We start from the raw sequence: 26,181 nt of genomic DNA, 5'->3' as shown, positions 1-26,181 counted from the left end.
TCCCAAAAAGACAGCCTGTTCACATGTTTTCCCTAATTTGTAATAACAAACATACAGAGTAAAAAAAAGTAATGTTACATAAATGAAATTGATATTTTGAGATTTGATTATTGTGTATAGTCTTCATCTATACTCTAGGTACCACTGGTTTTTCTTCTTAGTACTTGTTGAATACCTTATTTAATGGAGGGTTAATTGCAAAAATTAAAGGAGAAAAGGAAGGCAAAAGGTTAGGGGGTTTGAGGGAGGGAGGAAGAGAGGCAAGAATGATTTTCTTTTGTTTTCAGAATTGTTACTAGGAAGTACATGGAATCATTTTTCTTTACATTAATAAAAAATTATAAGAATAATAAAATAGGAAAGCAAATAAAAGCTATTTTTAAAAAGACACAGATGTAAAAATATTAAGGATTATATCATTTTTAATGAGCCAATTTAAAAAACCAACCAACTATATGCTAGCTAAAACAAATCCATTTTAGGGCCCGGTGGCATGGCCTAGAGGCTGAAGTCCTCACCTTGAACGCACCAGGATCCCATGTGGGCGCCAGTTCTAATCCCGGCAGCTCCACTTCGCATCCAGCTCCCTGCTTGTGGACTGGGAAAGCAGTTGAGGACAGCCCAAAGCCTTGGGACCCTGCACCCGTGTGGGAGACTCGGCAAGAAGTTCCTGGATCCTGGCTTTGGACTGGCATAGCATCGACCATTGCGCTCACTAGGGGAGTGAATCATCGGACAGAAGATCTTCCTCTCTGTCTCTCTTCCTCTCTGGATAGCTGACTTTGTAATAAAAAAATGGATAAATCTTTTTTAAAAAATCCACATTAAATATATTTCTATAGGAATCTTGAAAATTAAAGGATGAAAAAGACCATGTCAAAAAATAATTGAAAGATGATCAGAATGGCTGTATGAATTTAAGGTGACTTTAGAGGAAGGAAAATTATCAGAAATAGTCATAATGACAAAAGACTTGAGAAGGTTGAAAGATTTTAGATGTATATCCAGCTAACAACACTGCTTCAGTACACATGAAGCAAAAACTGATCAGAGAAATGGACAAGCTACTCTTGTACCTTTTTTGTTTTAACACCCTCTCTCAATGAGCAACAGGACATTGAGCCTTCCCAACTCACTGTATGAACACAGTGTTGCAGAAAATACATCTTTGCAAAGAAAGATGCAATGATCAATGAAGCAGCATGGAGTCAGAAACAGAATAGAAGGTAAACATAAAAATGATGATGAGGAAATTGCAATTCAATAGCAAATAAAATAAACTTTTAAGTAAATAATACTGAGGGCACATATTAAGAGAAAATGATCTAACCTCATAACCTATATAAAGATTAACCCAAGGTTGGATCATTAATCTAAATAGAAAGCATAACATTATAAAACTTCTGATATCAAGTCTCCATGACCTGTCATAAAACAACGAGACATGACATTAAAAGCACAATATATAAGAGAAAACTAAAAAAAAAAAAAAACAGAACTGCATCAAAATGAAAAGCATTTCACGCCATGTAAGCTAGTTAAGAGAATTAAAGACAAATTATAGTTTAGGAGAAAGTTTGCAAGCCCTATATCTGAGAAAAGACTCATATCCAGAATATATGTTAACATAAATAAAACAAGAAAAAATATCTTAACCAATGAAGCCGTAAACTTCACCATCTAGGATTAAGGAATGACCAATAAACACTTAAGAAAATCCTCAAGGCATACATCTCTTGGGGTTGGTGCCTGCCAGCAGGCTCCGCAATCACCAAGGTTGAGGCAGATGTCTTCGGCCACAAGAATCACCAGAGACAAGTTGGTGAGGAATGCCTCCCACATGGTTCCAGGGTCCCAAGGTTTTGGCCCAAACTTTGTTGCTTTCCTAGCCCACAAGCAGGGAGCTGGATAAAAAGTGGAGCAGCCAGGACAGGAACCAGTGCCCATATGGGATGTTGGCATTGCAAGGTAGAGGATTATTCAGCTGAGCTTCTGGGCCAGTTCCTGTATGTTGCTTTTAACAGGAAGCCTTTGTTAACCTGGTGAGAACAATCTGAGACATTGTAGTGAACGGCTTTAAATAAGACTGTTGATGGAAGGCACAAGTTCATTTTTCCGATTTTCTCTTCCCTGTAGCTATGACTAAGGCCATTCCACTGGTCTGTATCTCTCCCAGCTGGGATTCCTGGGCTTTGTCCAGTTCAGAGCTGAAAAAGCCTAGAAAAGATACAACCCCTTTCCATGGCATTTCAGCTCAGTTAGTGCAGAGACCCCTTCTTCACAGGAACATTTATTTCTTGGATTAATGAATGTTGTCAAAATAGAAAATGTCAGCAGTTAAGATATCTGTCTCATTCTTAGAGTACTGTGAAATATAACCCTGTTTTTCTGGAAACTGGAAGCATGTGTCCTTTGTTAAATGCAAGGTATCAATATCATTATATCTTCATCACATCACAGTCTGAAAGAGCTGTTGCTTTGTGACACATACACACTCGAGAGATGACCATTGATAGAGTTCAGCTGCTTTAATGAGCAGTTCTTGTGTTTCTATTTGCCATGGCTATTAAATTCTACAAACTAAGCATCATAAAAGGCTAACAAGGCTTTCCTCCGTTTCAACTCGAGTGCTACACATGCAGGACCTGTCCCTACGCTCTCCATTAGTAACAGGAGAAGCAGGATGTGTGCTTCGTATTATTTTTGTGTTCGTCTAATGCAAAACAGAGCTATTTATCTTCATTTCTCATAAAAATCTCTAGGCCATATTCATATGACATGATGCTAAGAAAACGCTTTTGTTCCTTCACAATGGGGGACATAGAATTTTTCATGGAATTTTTACCTGTCAAAATACATGTGGCTCTTAAAGGTTAGGTAAAGTTAGCAAGTTATCACCACAAGATTAAAAATTAAATAAATCATCCTTGTAACAAATGATATATTCATTACCTTAGAAGTGAATTTGAACATAGGGTTACATTCTGAGCAGTACGTCCTGTTTGCTTTTATCTGGATCTATTCTAAATAGTTTTATGTATTTGTTCTTGTGTCTAGCAGAGCTCATTTGAACATTCAACATTTGCATTTTACATAGTCAGTAAAAGCTAATTATCCTGTGCATATGCTTTCTGATTAAATGTGTGAAACTTCTAAATTGAAAACGGAAATTGGTTTAAGTGCATTATAAAAGACCTAAATTTATCTGTGATTTGTGGAGCAATGATCAGCCTTTCTTTTGATGTCATTTTCAGTGACTGACAGTGAGGGAAGCCCATTGATTCTAGAAGGGATTTCATCCTTAGTTAATCCTCCCGCATCTGAGCAGAAGTAGCCCCCAAACTGACCTTTATGTGACAAACACCCTTCATTATGGCATCTTGAGCTAAGTGTTGTCAATGAAAATCACACTTAAATCAGCTTGACATTAACCAAGGGGACCAAGAGAACTGCTTTGAGGGCATAATGTATTTGCCACTTTATCACAAACTGTCCAAGATGGTGGAGAATCATTAAAGTGGGATTCTGTTTATTCACTCTCACAAAGTAAAGGCAACCCTGAATTCCAAGACCTGACAACTACATTAACATTAAAGTTCTGAATCTGATCAAAGAATGGCCCTCTGAAAAATTTGTTACAATTTTTTTACCTTCTTTTAAATGTACATAAAAGGAATAAATTTCATGCAGTTCATGTATACAGTTTTAAGAACATAAACATATTTCCAACACTTTCCTCTCCCTCCCTCACCACCACCCCCTTATTTTTAATTTTCATAATGACATACTTTCAATTTATAGTTGCAAATTTAATCCTCCACTAAAATAAAGAATTTGACTGGTAGTAAGTAGAGAAACTGCAAGAACTATCATCAATAATCAAATTTCAAAATGTCGATTTCACCCATAGATATTGCTTTTTGTTTTCTATCCATTAGTTGCAACAAATCAGAAAAAAAGATGGTATTTATCTTTTCTGGACAAGCTTATCCCAAGAAATAGTCTCTCATTGCAACTATTTTTATAAAAAATACAAGATTTCATTCTTTTTTTGCATCTGAGTAGTATTCCACCAAATATATGTTCCACAATTTCTTTATGTAGTCATCAGTTGAGGAACATTTGGTTTGATTCCAAATCTTATCTATTGTGAATTGAGTTGCTGTATACAGTTTCTTTTCTGTTTCCCCAGATTCCCAGAACAACCTCAGTAGATTGCCATATCCATTTTTGATTAGCTTGACTGGTCCTGTTATTGAAAGACACATGAAAGCTATGGATCTCTTTCGTTATCCTTCATCCCACTTGTCCTCACTGAAACTCTGCCAGCCCTGCATCTCATATTCATCCCTTTGTATTATCTGTGTGCCAACATACACGCAGACTTGTTAACAGGGACTTGGGACCACACTTAACTTTAAAACTAGATCTACCTCTTCCTAGCTGTGCCCTATGTTTGTTACCAATCCATTCTTAACTCTATGTCCTCATCTATAAGTGGACACACTATAGTTATTTGTTCCACGAAATCTGTCCCATGAAGTTGTCTATTCAGGGAGTTTAAACAATTGCAGGAGTTTTGGAGAGAGAAATTCTACTTAAATTTCAGAGGGATAAAACAGATACACAAATTTAAACTTGGTGTGGAAGGAAACATGCTTTGATCACCATTATTTTCTCTAGAACATTAGATAATGTGTTTAAGTTAGTCAATCCTTAGTAAATAATTTTGTAATTGCATTGTCAGTTCTCTTACCTTCGCTTCCTTTTCCTTCCTCTTTCTGTGCACATGTATAAGTACACTATTTTTAACCTTTGGAAGGTATAATTTATTTTTTCAACTTTTTATCCAAATTTTGAAGAAATTTTGCTTCTCTGTCCTTGTTGCTTCACACACAAATCAACCTTTTTATTCAAGTTATCATCCCGTGATTATACCTACTTCTTGAAAATTACTTCTCATTGCAGATTTCCCAAGCTAAAACATAAGCTCACTAGGAAAAACACGTTTGTCTTTTTCACCATTATGTCATCAGTGCTTACAATGAGAATACAGTAAATATCCATCAAAAGAACAAATGGACATCGATTCTCTCAGTATCTGCTTCCAGTTCTTTATTTTGGGTTCTCATTTCCAGCTTGAAGTTTTACTTCTGCCAGTGTTCCCCTTTTGAATATGATAATGCACCACCTTAATTCAGTGCACCATGCATCTTGGTAACACCTCCATTTAGATCTAGCCCTATTTATCCAAAAATGTAAGGTCCATTGATTAAAAAAAAAAAAAACAGGAGGAGACTCCAGGGTAAGGTAAACAGGTACACATATACTATTAACCTGTGTATTTGACTTTCAAATGAACAAATCTTTTTTTTTTTAATAAAATTTTATTTTGACATTCTTTACATAGTTAATTAGGGTAAGAAGGTTCAAGGGCTACATGAAAGTGGATAATACTAGTATGTTTTCCATATTGTTACCTTCATGTTTAAAGGGGGTTATTTAAGGGAGAAGGCCCACCCATTTTCCCACCCTCCCCAGATCCCGGATGTAGGGCATGCGCTGAGGTTCTTGCTCAAGTGGTTTTGATATTGCAACAGTTATGAATCGTTGTCAATCTTGCCACTCCAAGCACTATGAGGGCTTTGAAAAATCCACTGATTGACATAGTCCATCATAGCTGAGATGGTTGGTTGACCTGTTCTGTCTTCTCTCTTTTCTTCGTTAGGGTTTTGAGTCCAGCATCAAATGAACAAATCTTAAAAATACACAGATTTGTTTATTTGAAAGTCAGAGTTACAGAGTGAGAAAGTGAGAGTGTGTGTGTTACGGACAGTGAGTGGGTGAGTGAGTGGATGAGTGAGTGAATGACAGAGAGATTGATCCTCCATCTACTTGTTTACTCCCCAGTTGACCCCAACAACAAGGCCAGGGCATGCTGAAGCCAGGAGCTTCATCTGGGTCTCTTACATGGGTAGCAGAAGCCCAAACTCTCAGGCCTTCTGCTGCTGATATGCCCAGGCCATTAGCAGGGATCTGGATCAGAAGTGGAGTAGCCAGACCACTACCCAGATGGGATACCAGCATCACAGGCAACCCTACCAGCCATACCACAATACCAGCCCTCCTTTGTACTTTTGCAATGATTCACAGTACAATAAGGCATTGATCTAGTTCTCTCACCCTTCTCAAACTACACAAAACTGCCTAAATTAGGCTTTCAACATGTACTGAAAGAAGCGAGATTTGACATAGGAGTGACTTTAAAAACTTTCTGTGCTCACAGGCAACTGCCAACTCGCCACATGTGAGTAAAGCAGCTTGCTGCTGGATCTTTGTCCATTTTACTAAAGTAGGGGTTCTCAACCTTGAATATGTATCAAACTTACCTAAAGAGCCTTCAAAATTGAATTCTATAGGACTCAAAGCCATTTAGACTGCAGGTACCAGACTGAAGATTTTAGTGTTCCAGAAACTCTAAACTAAGTCTTCTGACACAAGACCAAAAGGCTGGCAAGCACTCTAACACTGGTAGTTTTTGCAATATCTAAGGCATCACCCATTATTCAACAGTAGCCAATTACGATTATGTAATAATGCAGCCCCCCATAAGTAAATCTTCAATATCTTCAATAGAAGCCTCACAAATCTACAATTTTGAATGAACTCTCCCAATTTCAAGTGCTGACAATGAATTTGAATTTCAAATACAACCAAAATGAAATGCCCTGGGCTGGATTCCATTCATAAGCCAATAATTTGCATTTTAGATTACCTATCCACTACTTGCCTATATCCCTAGATGTCATCCCAAATCCATATTTATTTCTTAGAGAGCTAGAGTCACATTTTAAAATTCCAGCGCACTCTATGAAATGTTCTGAACAAAACTGATTGGTGTCATTGAAATAATTCTGTTATTTAGAATTTGACAAACTCCAATATCAAACTCTGAACAGTCGTCGGTGTGAATATCATCCCTCATGTACATGTATTTGTAACATCTTAAATACTCAAAACACTGAATAAACCTTTTTGAATCAAAACCAGTTCCACTGTATTAAACCTTCCCATTTCTTATGGAGATGTATCTAGTCTCATTGGATTTTAGTCCAGATACAACACAAGTCAGTAAATCATAATAATCTGGCAAGAGTTGAGGTTAAACAAAGGAAGTAGTAAAACTTTCACCCCGAAGTGGAGGCAAACTATAGAATACCTCCAGAGGATTACAAATCAGGTAAAGTTCTCAGCAATAATGTGAGCCATTGATGGGGCTTTATATGTTTCCGATTTTTGTTGCCTTTTGTTTTTTCCTGCTTTTGAGAGGGAGAGTGGCAATCACTGGGCAAAGGATTCTGATCAAGGCAAATAAGGAAGATTGGCTACTGGCCACCAGAAAAGAACTTACTAAGTCACTGCTAAGACTGTAGACAAGGAGGTTTGTCTATCCTGGGTGATGATAGAGTGATAGAAAGGGAGGGACAGGCTCAATTGATGTTGACTATGAGCAGAATAATAATAGAGCCTGCTAGTATTCAATAATCACTGGGGAATGGGCCCTATTCTGGGTGGAGCACATAGCAGCCAATTATATCTTTTACACTAATTAGAGTAAAACTGAAATGAAAGAGTACTTGAATTCAATTCTACTACAGGATCACATTGTGCTTTTATCTTAAAGAGCCTAGGATTATCTGGGCTAGACTCTGCAGGTTGCAGGCAGGGCCTGACTTTGCCCACTCACTTGTGTACCCTGTAGCAGATAAACACTTGAGCTCAGGCTGCTGATTTTTTACTATAGTGTTCTTTTCTCTTCAACATGTTGTTTCTTTGTCCCGACTTTTCATATATTAATAATATACAAATCGTGTGGCAGATTCAGGTAAAAAGGCCAAAGTGAGCAGCTGATTAAAAAAAAAAAAGCAGTGAAGAACAATCTCACAGTCAGCAGGTCACTGCAGATGGGGAGAGGGGAGGCAGGAAAACACATCTCACAACCTTAATGCAAAGGTTGTACAAAGTCAGGAGTGGTATATAGTAAGCAACAGTGCCAGCATCCTTTTATCAGCCTAGCACAGATGTTGAGATGAGAGGACATAAGTGGAAATAAAAAGACAAGCAGATTCAAAAGAGCTTTAGATAGCATGTGTTCACTGGGAGATATTAAAGTAAAGAACCACCACCCTAGAAAGGTTGTTGAAAGGAAGCCACAGAGACACCGAGGACAGTGCAGTGTGACTGGAGTGGGCTTGGAGAGGTGCCTGTCTTGTGAACTTGTATCTTCGAAGCATAGCCTCTCCTAAACAAAAGATCCTGCCATTGTACATTTACACACTGGCTGTGAGGGTGTCTGCATAAGACACATCACCTGGAATTCTGGGTGAAAAAATGACCTACTGGGGACTGAAGATTGAGACAACTGAATCTCCTCCGCTTCAGCCAACCATTCTGGCATTAAAAAACAAAACAAAACAGAACTACTGCTGGGCCCTGACTTGAAAATATTCTTGGACATTTCATACAATGGCAAAGGGTAAAGAAAGACAAATTGCCCACTCTATCCTAAATTGTTCATCAACAACCCATGTAAATGAGAGTTAAAATAAGAGGCAGGATTGGAAGAGTAGGAACAAATGTGCCTTCCATGCTTTTCCAATCCTTCAACACCTAAATACACAACTCTGTCCCATAGGTGAACATTTATACCAACTCTAAAAATCATGATTTATTTATCAAAATAGAAGGAAATCTACTCTTTTGACTCATTTTTTCCCATACCACAAATGAAACTGTGAGCAGGTACCATAACACTTCTAGTCTCATGACTAGACCACATTGTCTAACACTAACGCTCTACTTTTCAGCCCATCTAAAACTTCTCTTCCAGCCTAGTATGCCTCCTTCAGGCTTGGAAACCCACAACTGGTATGATGGGTGGCTTCCTTTCCTCTTCCAAATTGCGCTCCCTCCTCCCATGGGCTGGGCCCAAGAAGGAAATGGAACTGGATTGAACAGCATCAGGGGGACCACTGACTTTGGAACCGTTTGGCTGTGACAGACTTCCAAATGCTAATTCTTTCTCTCCTAGAAGCTCCTGTGGCCTGGGCTGGAATACTCACACTGCAGACTTCCTTCTCTTTGTACTTTCTATGATAAGCAACAGCACTTCTTCCATCAGCTTCCAGAAGTCTGCAACATAGCTTCTTTTTCAGCATCAGGTCCATTTTTTTTTTCTGAATAACTAGCTCCCTTTGGCTGGGCCCACACCTGGTGCACTGGGAAATCTACACAGTCTTGCAAGAGAGACCACAAGTATCTCCCAACTCCCTTGCAAAGCACTAGGACAATTTTCACCTTTAGAAATCAAATCCTAGAAGGTCCTCCAAATTGTAGCCATGTGCATGAACTCTTTTAATTCGTTTTCCCAATACCCCTCCTAATCACACACATTTGTATCCATCCACACCACAGAAGAAATCACAGACAAAACTTGAAACTCTCTCCCAAGAAACTCTCACTGAGAGTCCATACAATCCCACCAGGATCTTTGGCAGTTACCTACACATCCTGATCGAAGGTTGGATGTTAGCTGCCTGGTCCAATTTCTCTGCATTTCACAGTGACTCAGCACCTCACATAAAGGTTTGAGATGATTGCATTTGTTTTATTACGCAAGGTAGTTAGGACTGATTTTAAAAATGCAAAGAAGGAGTTTTTGATTGGTAACAATATTTAAGGTCGCTTGTATATGAACCCCACATCTTCCTACCTAACAACTGGCTTTCCTGCCACCAGCTGGCTTCAAAACCCATGTGTAACAATGTGAGACATACAACTAATTAGATACCCAAATGATTGTGAAAATGAGGTGTTCATTGGGGAGAGTGAGTAAACAGCTAATTCTGGTTTGTTTCTATGTTTTTCTGATCTGACTTGCTTAAAGTTCCATCCACCTCCTTGGGTGATTTGCCTACATACAATCCCAGAAAGTTAATTGGGGTACAAGTTTGACCTCAAGAGTGTGAGGCAGAAAATACTCTTGGCATTTTGAGGTCAGGAAGGTGGTCGATTTCTTTACTTTTTATCCTTTCCCAAGCTGTTCTCACTTTAATTTTTAAACTTGTGTGAAATTCAAAGAACACAGAGCCCAGTGTCATTTACACTTGGGCCATCATAAAAAGGCAGCTTTCTCAAAAAGAATATTGGCTATTTTCCAGGCTGCCAGAAAGCTTTTTATGGAATCTTTAAAACCATTCTCCTCTAAGCAAGAAAGGGAAATTAAATTTGGCCAAGGGTGAATGGGCTGCTCAAGATATGAATTGCTTCTAACAGTGATGAAGTTCAAGGGAATCCTAAAGCTTTCCAATTTCAGGGAAAGAAAAATGTAAAGCCCACCCACCCCATTTATAATAGAAGGAACATTAAATAACATGAAGTATAATCAAGACAATTTTCTTCTTGGTGAATTCTGCATTCTTACAGAAATTATTTGATTACTTGACTCCCTTACACAGGGCGAGTAAAGGTGCATCCGACAAGAAGTTGCAAACAACTCTGTCTGCAAACAAATAAACAAATGATGCTTGAGATAGAGCCTGGTTAACAACTTCAATCTTGAAAAATTGATACGAACTAGTTCAAGAATTGCGTGTAAAGAATAAAAAATACTTGGAAGACACCACTCAACTTTGCCAAAACTTAACACTGCATCATAATTTTTCAGTTCTTTAAAAACATATATATTTAAAAAATACAGCCGTGTACCAATCCTTTTCCTCTTCTCACAGATGCAAATACTACACCAATTTTGGTGTCAGTCATTCCCAAAGTTTCCTTTGTTTTTATAAATACAGACCCTTCTCTAAATATGTTCTAACATACTGACATTATTCTTCAAGTTTCGTGAGGCCTACAGACCAGGAGACAACCGCCACGGGAAAGACGATCTGAGATCCTAGAGAAGACCACCTCATGGCAGGGGAGACACACAGACAGTGAAGCACCAGGGTCAGGCACAAGACAGAGGAAATGAGGGGAAAATGCAGACAGGACATTACTATGGGTTGCACAGGGACAGGTGGTAAACAGGTTGAAACTGGCTTCTACGAGAAACCTCAACACACTTGCAGGGTATTAGAGCTGTCCCTAATTGTCTAGTAAGTGGTCCTGGAGCCAGGGAGTCAGCCTAGTCTAACAGACATTACTAAAAAAAATATGTGATCAGGATGAAGCACCATGGATTGGTTGGTTTGCATTTGAAAGGTATAAAGGCCATGGTTTGTTATCTCCAGGATTTAGCTACCTTTGCATGGGACAGTTTCTGAAATCTATAAAATTCCAAGATATTAAAGCACACACACACACACAAAAAAAAAATCCAGAATAAAAAGGCATGATTAATACAAAAACAAAATGCTATATTATTTTTCATTATGTTATGCTTTAAAAATGATACAGCTCATGTGTGCATTCATCACACACTTTCCCTCTCTTTATGCTTTGGGGTTTTATTTAGATGGTTGAACACAGCTGTACTCTGTGCACTTCTTTTCACTGCTCTATAGCTTGGCATTGTGGCACACAGTACAGTACAGTATATCACTGCCCATTCATATACCTGTTCACTGACATTTGAGTTCTGTCCAGAATGATACTGCAGTCATTAACCTTTTACCTGTCTTCGAGTGCAAGTGTAGAAGAGACATGAAATAATTTGCTCAAAAGGCATTCGCATCTTCATAGATAATACCTATTGCCAAATGGCTTTTGAAATTATTGATATTATATAAGCTTTTTAAAGCTTCTATATTATAATTAATATATCTTAAAATAATATGGAAGTCTTAGTAGTTAAGAATGCAAATAATTTTATGCACTAATAATACATCTAACTATCCGTGTTAATCTTTCTCACTAGTTCTACTAGTAATCTCTTAGCCTGGTTACACAGCTTCTTTGTATACATATAGACAATTATGTTTTCTATGGATAATATAGATTGTCATACTAGTATTCCTGGTGCATGCTCTTTCTTTCCTTCTAGTCCATACACCAGGGCATTCAGCATAATATCGAAGAGAAGTGAAGGCAGGCATCTTAGCCTCATGCTAATTTTCACTGAAATTTGTCTAATGGTTCACCACTGGACATGGTATTTATTTTAGTGTTTGCTAGATTTCATTCCTTAGCAAGTAAAGAATATTTCTTCTTTTTCTCCTTTGTCAAAATGCCTTATAAATAGGTTTTGGGTATGGTAAATTACATTTTCAATTCCAATTAAGAAAACCATGAGGGAATTTTCTTTTTATTTCTTTTTATAGAGACTTTCAAAAAAGACTTTTTTGAAATTTAGCAACCCTTGAATTGTGAAATAAACTCAAAGTACTAATCATATAATGTTTGTTTAGACTACTGGGTAAGCATGCTCATTACATTCTTTCAGATCTTTCTTTTTATATTAATTGCTAAGATTGGCTTAAATTTATTTTATTTATTATTTTATTGTCTCTGATTTTTATATCAGCCCCATAAAATGGATTGGAGATCATTTTTCTCTTTTACTATTCTGTTAAGAGATAAAATTTATTTTAAGCATTAGAATAGTTGCTGACCTTGTCAATTGTGCATCTTTTAATCTGCCAAACCAATCTGTTAATACTTACAGATCTATCCTGTTTTCTGTCTTCCTGAGGCAGTTTTTGTGATTATATTTCTACAAAGATTCTCCATATTGCCTCATTTTTCAAATATAATGCTATAAAATTATTTGTAGAGTTTTTAAATTTACAACCTTTTATATCTGCAGTTAAATATCGTTTTTCATGCCTCTCATTGTTCATCTTCTACTCTTTCTTGTTCAGAATGAACGTAGGTTCTATTTTATTCATCTTTTAAAAGGTTAGCTTTGGGGTTTGTCAATTCCATTATTATTTTAATTTATTTCGGCTGCTTTCTTTGTTATTTCCTTATGTATTTGCCATCAGCTCCCTCTCAATGCAAACTTAAGTGTTGTACTGTGTATTAATCTGTTCATTATCCTTTATTCCTTTTCTAAAACACAAACTCACTGAGAATGTCTTTTTATCCGATACTGCTGTAAAGGAAATCTGTAGACACCTTTTGAATGACTCAAAACTAGATCAATGAAGCCGTAACAATCACCAGAAGGTTGTTGGTTAAAACAAAACTTTTATGATGAAGCTTATAAGCATCAGTAGAAATAAATACTGAAATAAATGCAGTTGTCTATGATAAGTAACATTTTAATGTTAAAACTATAAGGGTTCTTAAAAAAACTTTTACTAACTTAATATTATCCATTTTAGCAGTAAGTTTCAGCAGATTATTGATCTTTTAATTGTGAAATAACATGTATAAACTTAAACAGTATCTATACTAATATTTCCCAACTTACAATGCTATAAATGTTCTAATAAGTCCATTATAAGCAGAAAATATCATTAAGTTGAAATACATTTAATTCATCGTATTTACCAGATACCAAAACTTCAAGACTAGCCTCCCTTAAATACAGGCAGAATAGTACTTGGGGAAAATCATCCAACACAAAGCCCAATATGTGATAAATACCTCATTTATCATCTCATTTAATATCTTTATTTTGTAGCATAACAATTAAAAATTTTAATTTCTCTGTAAGTAGCAGTTCAGCAATATATCACAGGTCTGCTCTATTATATTTTCATTATATTTCAGTTCTAGTAAAATTTCTAATTATAATTTCTCTTTTGATTCACGTATGACTTTAAAGGGTGTTTTGTTCAGATTTGGCTTGTTTTTCTTTGCTTCTAGTTTTCCAGATGCTTGTATGTGCACTGGTAGAGAGGTTAGTCACCTTCCAGCTGATTTCCAAGTAATCAGACTGCATTACTATCAAGACAATTAGAGACAGACGTTTAGGCATAGCAAGCTATGGTTCTGCATCTGATAAACTGTGATGCCTGCATCCCATCTTGGAGTTTCTGGCTTGAGCCCAAGCTCCCAATCCAGTCTCCTGCCAATGTGTTGGGAGGCTTTTAGTTTTACTTAGCATTATGGACATAAATGTAGTAAGAAATAATAGCTTTATAATTATCTGTTTCTACAATTCCTTTGCTTTTTACTGAGTTTGTGTTGTAAATGTAGCACATTGATATAGCCATTTTCCATTATTTTGTTTCCTTTTCTGGTATAATAATTTAAAGCTATAAATTTCTTTATAAGGTGAGCAGATTAGCTAATCTCATAGGTTTGATTCATTTTATTTTCATTATAGCTAAAAATTTTATATATTTCAGACTTATGTATTACTTAAAAGGGGGCTTATTTTCTTTGGGTTTGCTTTGCTTCACTTTTATTTTTCCGATTGAGTGGATGTGAATTGGGAGAGGGATTAATTATCTTACTACTGATTGCTAGCTAACTTGTTTACATGTCTCTCAAAAAACACACATGATTTCTTTTTACATTAATTTGCTTTGTGATTTAGTACTTGGTCAATATATTTTAAAGTTCCTTATTGATTTTACAGTTATTATGAAAACTCACTTATTCAACAAAGAATACTAATTTCTCTTTTCACTATTCCTTCAAGTTTTTCAGTATCTTCCTACTGGATATAAGTTTTCCCTAATGAAATTATTTTGCTAAAATTTAGTAATAGTCAACCTTGTCCAAAAGTGTTTTTATTTTTACCTCACATATTCTCTAAATACATAACTAAACCAGCAATTATTTGCTCTAATAATATTAAAACATATTTTTAATTCTTCTAATTTTCCTATGAAAATGTTTTTCTCGCTGTGCATATCTAATATATTTTCTTCTTTGGGTCTGCAGTGTTAAATCATAAGTATCTGGAAGGGATTTATTTTTATTTTTTTTTCACTGTCTCATGAAAGTTTCTGTATCTTATGTTCTATATAAGATATCACTAAAATAATTGACTACCATTCATTTCTCATACCCTTTTCCCCTAGAATACATAAGAGATGACAGAAACAAAGGGAAGAAAGAAAGGAGAGAGGAAAGAAGAAGACAGGAAGGAAAGAAAGGAGGAATGAATGCATGTACAGTGGGGGAAGGAAGGACGGAGGTAGAAAGAAAGGGAAGGAGGAAGGCAGCCAGAAGCACCTGTGCATGCCATTCTCTGCGTCTTCTCTCCTGTGCCTGTTTGGCATCAAAATACAAATTTCTGAGCTAATCACACCAGAAACTCCACCCAGGCACCTTGACCCCAGTTTACCCTCATTGGATTCCATTTGCCACTGCTAGGGTAACCTCTTCCATTCAGTCACTTTGCTTTGAGTCCAGGGGAATTCCTCATCCATCTTTGAAAGCTTTAGTGGAAGTATCTTCAGATTATCTTGCTTATAATGTTTCAGGAAATTTCTTCAAGAAAGACTAGTTACATTACTAAATTTGAATCACTTAATACAAGTTGTTCTTGAAATTGTTTAAAACATCATTCTCTGGTCATTTAATTAATGAACATCTTACTTCAATATTTCAGTGCCCTTAAAACTTTTAAGCTGCTTCAATAGCTCAAACCACATTACTTCTTTTACTGGTTTATTTCTAACCTTGGGTCTTGTAATTAATAGGAACAAAAGGAACTTACATATGTTAACTAAGGTTAAGTGAGTACAGTTAATGGAGTGTAAACTAACCCAGGTTATTAGGTGGGCATTCCAGTGGTAGATTCTCTGCTAAATCTGATACATTCAAGCTTTAATTATGCCATCACTTATTTAAATGGTTTTATAGACACAAACACTTTGCATAACTATATTGTAAGTTCAAAATTCACCCATGCTCAGAACATCTCTTTTGTAAATTTGCATACTTGGGAATTTTTTCTGTTAATCTTTGTACAGGTATACTTACTAGATTAACTTTACCACACAATTACTTTCTGGCAGCCTCAAAGTTTCTGGTTTTGCTTTCTCAACAAGCATATAAAGTCCTCAGGAGCCAGATGGCATACAAGACCCTCTACCATAATTCTCCAACAGAAGGGAGCTAGATGCAATGTAAAAGATGTATGTTCCTGCGGAACAGCTAACATCTGAAACAAGAATTTCACCTAGCTAGAAAGCATTAAGAGACTAAAGAAGTGAAGTGTTTTTACAACTATCCAAGTCCACAGGATAATTCCTGTTTAATTATAAGACTTCCTTGTGAAAGGAGGGCCTAACGTGATTAAAATAACAATATAACCAATTACAGTACAAGAAAATGCCAGGAGAAAGAATATTATTATTGTCAAGAATCCTAAAGGGTCCCTCAGGGTTTTACCCTCAAGTCTAGGTATTTCAGACTTTGTGATAACAAATGTTTTATTGCCTACCTGTCATGTACCAGATGCTATTCTGGGTATTTGGTATATAGCAGCAACAAGTCAAGCAAAAATTCCTATATGGTGGAATGTGCTTTATTAAAGGGGGAAACACAAGCAAATGTATGAATCCACAGCTAAATAAATAAACAGAATGTAGTCAGACATGCTATGATAAATGCTTTAAGCAAGAAAATAGGCCAGGAATCAAGTTAGGGAGATGGTCATTGTCAATAGTGTAGTTATGAAAAACCTCACAGAGAAGGTGACATTTGGGCAAATGAAGCTGAGGCAGAGATCTAGGAGGATACCAAGGAGAGGAAAGTTCCAGAAAGAGATAACTGATGATACAGAAATTTGAGACACGAAGGAACTGGGCATGTGCAAGGACTATCAAGAGGTTATTGTCAGACCAAAGGTGAAGATGAGAGTGGAGGGGAGGAAACCCCCGGGCACATGGCCTTGATAAATACCTTTGATGTTCCTTTGACTGAGGTGTGAGTCAAGGTCAGAGATGTCGAGGCAGGTGTGAGACACATACGTCACATAGAAGGAAATGGGAAAAGTGGGAAGCAGCCAGGGTTAAGAGAAAGTGTAGGAAATGGGACAATTTATGGCATATTTTTTATGCTGATGAGCCAAATCCAGTAAAGGAGGGAACATGAGTGAATAAAATGCATCAAAGTAAAAGGGGAGATCATTGTGGTCACTCTGGAGACTAGACATGAGGGGAAGAGATTTAGTGTGAACAAGGCAGGGTTGTACTCAGAGAGGAACCTGAGGAGCAGGCAGCAAGGCAGTGTCGCTTAAGCCATGGTACAGGTGATGCAGAGCTATGAGCCATGCGGTAGCAGGAGGGAGTTTTCTGCTGTGGTTTTCACTCTCCCTTTGGAACAGGAGGCACAGTACGCTGAGCATGGCAATCAAGGAAGAGATTTAATGGGATTGGAGTAAGAAAAAGAGATTCCTGCACTAGAGGAAGCAATGCAGAGTGGACACAGGCACATTTCCTACCCAGCTCTACCATATTTCAGCCACAGGAGCCTGGATAAGCCTCTCATCCTCTTTAAGCTCCAATATCCTCATAGGTAAAGGGAAAGCAATAGTGTTGATGTACTGTCACGTGGTGAAGATGAAGAGAAAGCGAAAGCAAGTTCAGCCATTATTAATATGGAAAGCACTTAGTATTATATCAGCTCTTCATTGAAAAATGTGCCTTAGGTACTCAATTACTTATTATTGGGCAGCTTGTGATATTTTATATCCACTGTCTTTTCAGGAGGTTTGTACTCACCAGGCTTCGAGTCATCCCAAAAGGAGCATTTTCAGGATTTGGGGACCTGGAGAAAATGTATGTACCAACACTGCTGGGTTGAATGTCCTCAAATAACTAAGACTGTCTCCATGGCAATGGCCCAGGACCAGAAGCCAAACTAATACACCAAGCAAGCCATGCTTCTTAAACAATACTGTGGCCTCTGTCAGATCAGGCCTGTTGAAATGAGCAAAGGCAATCCAAGTAAATCCCAGCTCTAGCTGTGTGTGACTTGTTGCTCCCAAAGTCCCAGTGAATGGAGTTTTCATCAACCAAAGTGTATTTTCTTTTCTACTGATACCTGTTCTCATTCAAAGATAATTTCTCTGATATCTGATTAGCATTTTTTGTTTGTTCTCACACTAATATTTTTTTCCCCTGTATTTGGGGTCAGGCAAGAAATAAAGGGAAAAGCCCCACCCAGTCTCCCACCCATCCTAGGTCCCCAACGTGGGGCATGCTCCAAGGGTCCTGCTCATGCAGTTTTGATAGTTCAACAGTTCTGAATTGCTGCAAGTCTCGCCATTCCAATCACAATGAAATCTATTCAGAATCCACTGGCTGACATAGTCCCTTCATGGTTGGGGTTCTGAGATTAGCAGTTCAGTTGGAGGGATCGCCAAAGAAACTTCATCTGAGGTGATCCCAGAACTGATTTTTGTGTGTGTTTGCCAGTACAGGGTCTGACACAGTCCGTCACCCCAATCAGCTTATGCACATGCTGGTCATTTCAATTGCTGGGTCAGTTCTGTTTCCAGCCCTGTCTTCCATGTGAACAAATGGGTGTTGTAGTCCAGCCCGTTCCTGTCCACTTTCTACTCAGCCCTCATGCAAACCAGTAGGAGCTGCAGCCTAGTTGGGGTGACTCCCCATAACCCCCACCAGGCCTACCCCCTACCATATTAGCTTTTAAATGACAGTAGGTCCTCAGATTTGTATTTTAGGAGCTTTCCAGAGTTATTCAACATCCATGCCTGCAGACAAGTGGTATATGATATACATAAATGTTTTTAAGTGGTAGGAATGGCTGTAATTCAGTGAACTCCTTGGAAGAGAGTCTTCTTTTACCACAAATGCTCTCTTCTTTTTGGATGGGTTTAATTGGCAGTTTCTCCCCAGAGTGGATTTCCTCAAAGAGGGGTATAGTGAAATTAAACTACAGCAAATTCTCCCACATTCAACATAATCTGCCCTCCCTTCAGAGGCTTTTGGGACTCACCACCCAGGCCTCTTGCATAAAGAAAGCAAAACATCCAACTCAGGCAGTTCTCATTCTTGAAGCTGTTCTTGTTTCTCTTGTTGTTCTCATCTTTTCTAAGATGAAGTTCTAAGCTCCTGGCTTCTGCCAGGACCAGACACAGCTATTGCAACCATTTGGAGAATGAGCTAGCAGATAAAAGGTTTTCTCTGTCTTTCTGCGCGTGAATATGTGTGAGAGTGTGTGTATGTGCATGTGCGCGTACTTCTCCCCACACTTCCCTCCCCTTTCTCACGCCTTTCTTCTCCCAGCACTCTGCCATTCTTTGGCGATATCGATATCGACATGTATATGTATATAGATATCTCTATGCATAATCTATATATATACAGATATTGCCAAAGATTTTGTGGTGGGATCTAAACAAAAAGTAATTCATTAACAAACCCAAAGTAGATAGGGTAGCAATGTGTCAATAATGAAACTACCTGCCCTATAGCCAAACCAATTCTCATCAAATAATGTCTTAGTACCATGGCTCCTAAACCTTCATCTGAAATCTCACTTGACTTCTGAGGCTGTGGATATTATTTTGATATGCAGGGATGCCTAAACATCCACACCTCAGTGAACTACAAGTACATGAAATCTAAGCAATCCAGAACTATTTCATTACCTTGATCCTTTAATATTACATATTCCCATGGTACCCACTTTCCAGCATTTGCCCAGATTTCTAAGCAAAAAAGCCCTAAATTTTCCTTGTTCTTGCAGACCTACTGCCTCCCCACCAAAAATGTTCTAGAAACCGGTGATCTTCTCATTTGGGGGGATCCAAGGTCTCATTAGCACTTCTATAACATGCTGTGTGAGGGTGCCATGTCTGCCTGGGCTCTAGTCTTGGCGTCATTATGCTGCAAGTCCCACATTGCTCACACTCCCATGCAGACAAACCTGTCAGGACACTCATTTCTAGAAATTTAGTATGAATTCCTTGGCACAAAAATCAAAGTCCTTTAACTCCCACCAGATGCATTGTGTATCCCAGTCTCACCAGAAGAGACAATTTTCCATTCCACAAACACTGTCATTACCAGACATCACGTTGCTTATTTAGAATGTGAAAGCTGGCTCTTTGGACAATGCCTGGCATATTGCAGAATCAAAAAATGGCTGCAGGTGAATAAATGCATAAGTAAACAAATGAGCAAAATGTATATTCATACTTTTCTTATGTAAATGCTCCATATTAAAAATTCTCCATAGAATTATGCTTGAGTCAGAGGAAATGTTTACTCCTCTGTAGAGACTTTCTAGGACCTGTACACTGTTTCCAAATCCTAAGCTTTTGCCTTTGTATTAACAATACATTTATCAGGTTGTACTCAGAATTTAAGGCTTGGGGCAGGTGTTTGCCACAGCAGTTAAGATGCCATGTAAAACACATTGCATATCACAATGCCTGGGTTTAAGTCCCAGTCATGCTTCTGATTTCAGGTTCCTTATGGGGCAAAACCTCAGATGCAAAACTGATGGCTCAAATAATGGAGCCCTTACCAAGCATATGAGAGACATATATTGTGTTAGAAGCAAATGGCTTTGGTCTGGCCAGCCCAGCTATTAAGAACATTTACAGAGTGCAACAGCATATATTGCCATCCATCTCTCTTCAAGTGCTTTTTAGAAGTTGGTCATATTTTTAAATAAGGAATCTATAAGTTTTTCCAGATTCCACAATTGTTCATTAAAGGCAAGATTGGAGTATGACTTAGTTTGAATTAAGTAGCACTGAATCCTATTAGACTTACATCCTTGTCATACCTCTAACCTATTCACTTGTCTCTTTATCTAACCACCATAATCTCTCTCTGCTGTCATATTCCATCTGTGCTACTAACACAAAATGCTACAGACTGGCTAATAAGAAAGAACAGACATAACTTTCTCTTCTTTCTGGAGGCTGAGAAGCCCACAATCAATGTTCAGGAACCCAGTATGGCCTTCTGGCAGCATCTTCACAGCACAAAAGAGCAAATGGTGATACATGTTGTGTGCTCACATGGCAGAAGAGCAAAGGAAAGTGAACTAACTTAAAGAAACCCTGTATAGAGCCCTCATGGCCTCAGCACTTCCCCAAAGACTATACCTCTATCAACGCTGCACTGGGGACTAAGCTTCCACGTGGCATCTGGAGGGAACAAAACCATTCATACCACCTGGGTGGCTGTACCAGTCTTCTCCCCGGGCTTCCTCCTCCACTAGCATGCACTCTCCTCAACCCCAACCATGTTCAGCACAGAAACAAGGGCTGGCCTATCCTAAATTCCTATCAGGAAATCTTCCATATCTGTGCCACCAACCACACCTACAGAAGCACACTAAAAAACTTTCCTTGCCTTTGCACTGTGGATTCCTTCATACAACCAGGAGTAGGAGTACCTCTCTAAGCAGCCTGATCTCTTGCAATCTCGTCTTTGCTCAAATAGCTCTCTGTCATATACAACAAGTCATGGGCCTTGGCGCATGCTCTTGCTCCTGACTAGAATCTTCTTTCCCTCTGTTCCTTTACTTGGTTCCTCTTTGTCCTTCAGTGTCATGTGACTATCACTTATTCAGAGAAGATAGCCCCCTCTGATTTCCTCAATTCAGGAAAAGCCTCCTACTCTATACACTCATGAATCAACCATTAGTCTCCATGAGTGACTATCATTTTAGGAATTTTGGGGACCAGTGTAGCATGTTGAGCCTCCACCTGCAATGTCAGTATCACTTATAGGTACAGATTAGTGTCCCAGTTGCTCCACTTTCCCTCTAGCTCCCCGCTGATGCACCTGGGAATGCAGCGGCAGATGTCCCAAGTACTAGGGTTCCTGAATCCACAAAGGAGGTCCAGGTGAAGCATCTGGCTCCTGGTTTGGGTCCCACCCCACCCCAAGGTGATACAGCCATCTTAAGAATGAACTAGCAGATAGAAGAGCTCTTGCTCCCTCTCTTTCTTGCTCTCATTCTCCTCCTGTCCCTGTAACTGTCTTTCAAATAAGCAAAAATATTTTTTAAATAAAAAAGAAATTTTATGTTTCTTTATGAGATAATCTTATGTGTAACAACTCAATAGGACAGTTAGTTCCATAATGCTTATTTTATTCAATACAGAATCTATGTGCCTCACAGAGTCAGATAAAAGCAATAAATATCTGAAAAATGCATGAATAAAAATGAATGGATAAGCAATTAGCAGACTAGATAAGAGATCCAAGTATCAAAGAAAAATATAATATGCATTATAATAACAATGTATGAATTGAGTTATACACATACTGAGAATCTGCTATAATACACTTGATTATATAGCTATAATGTAAAACATAAGCCAAGATAAAAAAATGTGTATAACAGTATTGCAAAATAAAGAATATGAGCATTGTATTTGCTAGGATTCTTGGTACAATGAGAAGCAAAGGAAAATAAACTCCAACAGGCTTAAGGAAAAGAAGGAAATTTAATGGCTCATTTAACTTGATATTCAGAGAGGGAAAATGACTTCGGAAACAGTTCCATTCAAGCCAAAGTCCTTGCTACTTTTGGCCTCCCCCCTCTCTCAGATTTCCTTTCCACTGTGTTAGTTTCAGCCCTCATCTCACCTTTGAGGATAAGATGGCCACAGCATATCGTCTTAGGGTTAATATATTTGGGGTGTTCTCTTCAAAAGGAAAGGAGCTGATATTTTCTTCCTGCGAAGGCCTTAAGACTTTCAACCATTCCTGGAATAACCACTGTGACTAACAGAATGCTCTCCACTTGCTTTGGCATGCATGACAGACTCTGTCTTTTTAAGTGGGAAGACCTAACCCACACACAGGGACTTGGAATATGGTAGGAGACACCAACAAACACTAACAGAAGGTATTTCTGGGGGGAAAAATGGAAACTAAATACTGAGAGCTGTGCAAATAAGTAATGGTTAAAAAGGAAAATCAGTACTATTGTCATCTAGAAGAGAAAGATCTCTATGGCCAGGATGGTTAAGGAAGGTTTCAAAAATTTGAAAGATAAGGAGATTTGTATGGGCACAAGATGTACTGTTATTAAGATCCTCATTAAAATTATTATCACAGTAGTCAGCATTATTAAGGATTTAATGTGCCCCAGACATTAATGAAAACTTGCCATATTTATTATCTTTCACATCTTCATCACATAGGAGGCAAATACCACCATTAGTGAAATATTATAGATGAGGCAAGAGGCTTATAGAGATCAAGTTCCTCTCTAAGGTAGCATAGTTGCTAAAAAAAAAAAAGAAATACATATCCATAATGGAGTATTTCTTATATCTATGGAATTAGGCTAACTTTCAGGGCTCTGAATTCATATAGCTTAATTTCCTTTTTTCATTAGTTTTGCTCCGTATTGTACAAATGTTTTCACCTCTCTGAACCTCATCTCTCCCATCTGAAAAATGTTAATGAGAACTATTTGATAAGTGTTTAGGCCCTTCACTATCCATTCACAATGTCTGGAATAACTGAAAATTGAATGAATTTGGCTCTTCCTTCCTTTGTGCTTTTAGAATGATGGGAAATGCACACCCCATCCTAATAGGTGATACTTTATCATTCATTAACTAAGCATACTCCAGCCCTCTCTGCTTCTCTCAGAGGTCAACAAGGAAAAGTGTGGTTTTTTTCTTTTTGTGGTAGCATATGAAACAGAAAATAAAATGTTCACTGATCATAGCTTAGCATTCATCAATACCACCTCAAAACTGCTGTTCTTCTTGCTTTGGGACTTGCTGCGGAGAAAACAAAATCATGAAATTCTCTGCAATGTGAAGTGGCTTTGTAAAGTGCACTGTAAACTGTTTACATTGTCTTTAATTACTTTGGAGCCATATGTCAGCTTGGTATAAAGTGTGAAGATTACACTAAATAGGGTGGGGGGAGTAGGTGACAATGTGGTGATTTATGGTAACCAGGAAAATTATGTATGGAAATGAGTGCAATTTAAAAACACATCTATGTGCTATTATAACACTGGAAGGGGAAGAAAAGTCGGTTTATAACAAAATATCTTTGAAAATAGGAGCATGATGAATATGTAAATGAGACCAATCAACATCAGCTGAGATATGGTATATGCAGATGAGGCGGCAATGAGCCAAAATGTGAAATAGCTCCCAAGCCATAAATATGAACCATATAAAATTCATTTGAAATATTCATGATAACATAAGGACAAAAATATAATCAAGTGATTTATTTGCATATAAAAATGAGAACACTCGTCTGACACTCCAGCCTCTACTCCTGGATCACTAGAGAAAGAAAAGTTAACAGAGGGACTTTTAAAGAATGAGATTTATTGAATGAGAACAGTTATAAGCACATTGGAAAAGTTAAGGCTGTTCTTGATTCCCATTCTTTGGGTCCACTCACCACAGATGAAAAGAAAAGCAAATAAAGCAGGTAGCTAAACCTATCACTGCCACAGTGCTAGTGAATTTGAGTTCCATCAGCTTTGCTTCACTGAGCACTGCTTCTGTAGATGAACCTTCTGGGTTTCTAAAAGTTCATGAGCAAAGGACCCTTGAATTCCACTCACCGAATTGAAACAAGAAGTCACTGATACTCAACAGGCTCCCAGTTAAAAAACAGAATGAAAAGGAAAGTAAATGTGGGATGAGTTAGAACTCTAAATGGGAAAAGTGGATTTGGGTCCCAGGCCATAACAAGATGTAGGCAAAATTCAGAGGTGGGTCCTCACCTCAGGGTGCTTTTCAAAACAGATCTTAGGCTTGAGGATAAGAAATTATCTAAATTTGATTTTTCCAGAGTATGTTCAAGCACTAACTATTTTGTAAAGCTCCCTTGTTGATTTTAACATACAGCTAGGAATGGAAGCCACTAAGGTAGATGATAGCTGAACCTGAATCCAGTTGATCGACATACATTTACGAACATGGTCTCCGCAGTGTGACCAGATCATAATAAACAAAGAGGAAGCTGGTAGGACACAAGCTCAAAGAGTGAGCTGGGAAGTAAGGGGATATCAATTGGACATGTTTTATGCCACAGGGACAAGTTCAGGTAACACTTAGTGCCACAGAATTAAATGGGATGTTTTGAGTAATTGAGCACTATTATCCAATTTGTATTTATTAACTGTTGCTCTCACACATAGATTTTCATTTGCTAATATTCTCTTAAAGATTTTGTTTCTACGTTTGTAAGGATATTAATTTGGATATTTATTTTCTAGTCCAATTGGCTTTGCCCTACTGCTATTATGACTTGTGAAAAGTTCTTTCATAATCTATATCCTGGAAATGTTTATTTTACAGAATTCCATTAGGAAAGTATATTTTGCCTAAATAGTGCTGAATGAACTTGATAAGCACATGAGAAAAAAAACTTCACTTTCCCCTCAGGTACTATACAAAATTTAACTTTAAAATATAGACAGAAGCATAAAAGATAAAACTTCTAAAAAGCAAGGGAGAAATTTTTCACAATCTAGGGATAGGCAAACTTTTTCCAGCAGTATACTATCATTGGTAAACAGGTATGTTACTCTGGACTTCATCAAAATGTAAAACTTGGAGCCAGTGTTGTGGAATAGCCAGTACAGCTCTCACTAGTAAAGCCAGCATCTCATGTGAGCAATGGCTCATGATCTGGCTGCTCAAACTTCAATCCTACTCCCTGATAATAGCCTAGAGAAGGCAAGAGAGAGTTGATCCAAGTGTCCGGATCCCAACCATATATGTGGGAGAACCAGATGATGCTCTTAGCTTCAATTTGGCCCACCTGGGGAGTCATACTTTTTTTTTTCCCACAAAAATCTACACTACTTTACTTCCCCTCTAATGATGTGAAAGGGTTTCCCTTTTCCACATTCTCATCAGTTCTTGTTACTATTTATATTTTTGTTAATAATCAATCTAATGAATAAGATGATATCACATAATGATTTCGTTATGCATGTTCTGGATGATTACTACGGTTCAGCACTTTTCTTTCTCATACCTTCCATGAAGCCATTTTCTTTGGGAAGTATCTATCAGATATATAACTTCCAAATATTTTGTGTGGGTTGTTTCTTAATTTGTTGCTTGTTTCCTTTCCCATGTAGTTCTTTAGTTTTACCAGTCCTCAATGGTCTATTTATTCTTTTCTTTCTTATGATTTTGCGGTCTGATCCCAAGAAAATCCTTGCTCATTCCAATGTCCTGAAGTGTTACTACTATTTTCTTCTAGCAATTTCAAAGATTCAGGTTATACTTCTATATCTTTGATCTATGCTGAGTTGAATTGAAGACAAAGAAGAGAG

At 37.7% G+C, this 26,181-nt stretch overlaps 1 protein-coding gene across 2 annotated transcripts in view; it reads left to right on the top strand.

Moving 5' to 3' along the window:
• FSHR (follicle stimulating hormone receptor) overlaps positions 1-26,181 on the top strand; it is a 157,316-nt gene that overhangs the window by 44,939 nt on the left and 86,196 nt on the right. For both annotated transcript variants that reach the window (XM_040994129.1, XM_040994130.1), the window contains exon 2: positions 17,619-17,690. In XM_040994129.1, coding sequence (XP_040850063.1) covers positions 17,619-17,690 — 72 coding nt within the window. The remainder of the gene's footprint in view (positions 1-17,618; positions 17,691-26,181) is intronic.

The sequence above is a fragment of the Ochotona curzoniae genome, unplaced genomic scaffold (assembly GCF_017591425.1).
Source record: "Ochotona curzoniae isolate NIBS_2020 unplaced genomic scaffold, NIBS_Ocur_1.0 contig_883, whole genome shotgun sequence".
NCBI lineage: Eukaryota > Metazoa > Chordata > Mammalia > Lagomorpha > Ochotonidae > Ochotona > Ochotona curzoniae.
Note: the sequence above shows the minus strand (reverse complement) of the source record. Positions and strands in the feature narration are given on the sequence as shown.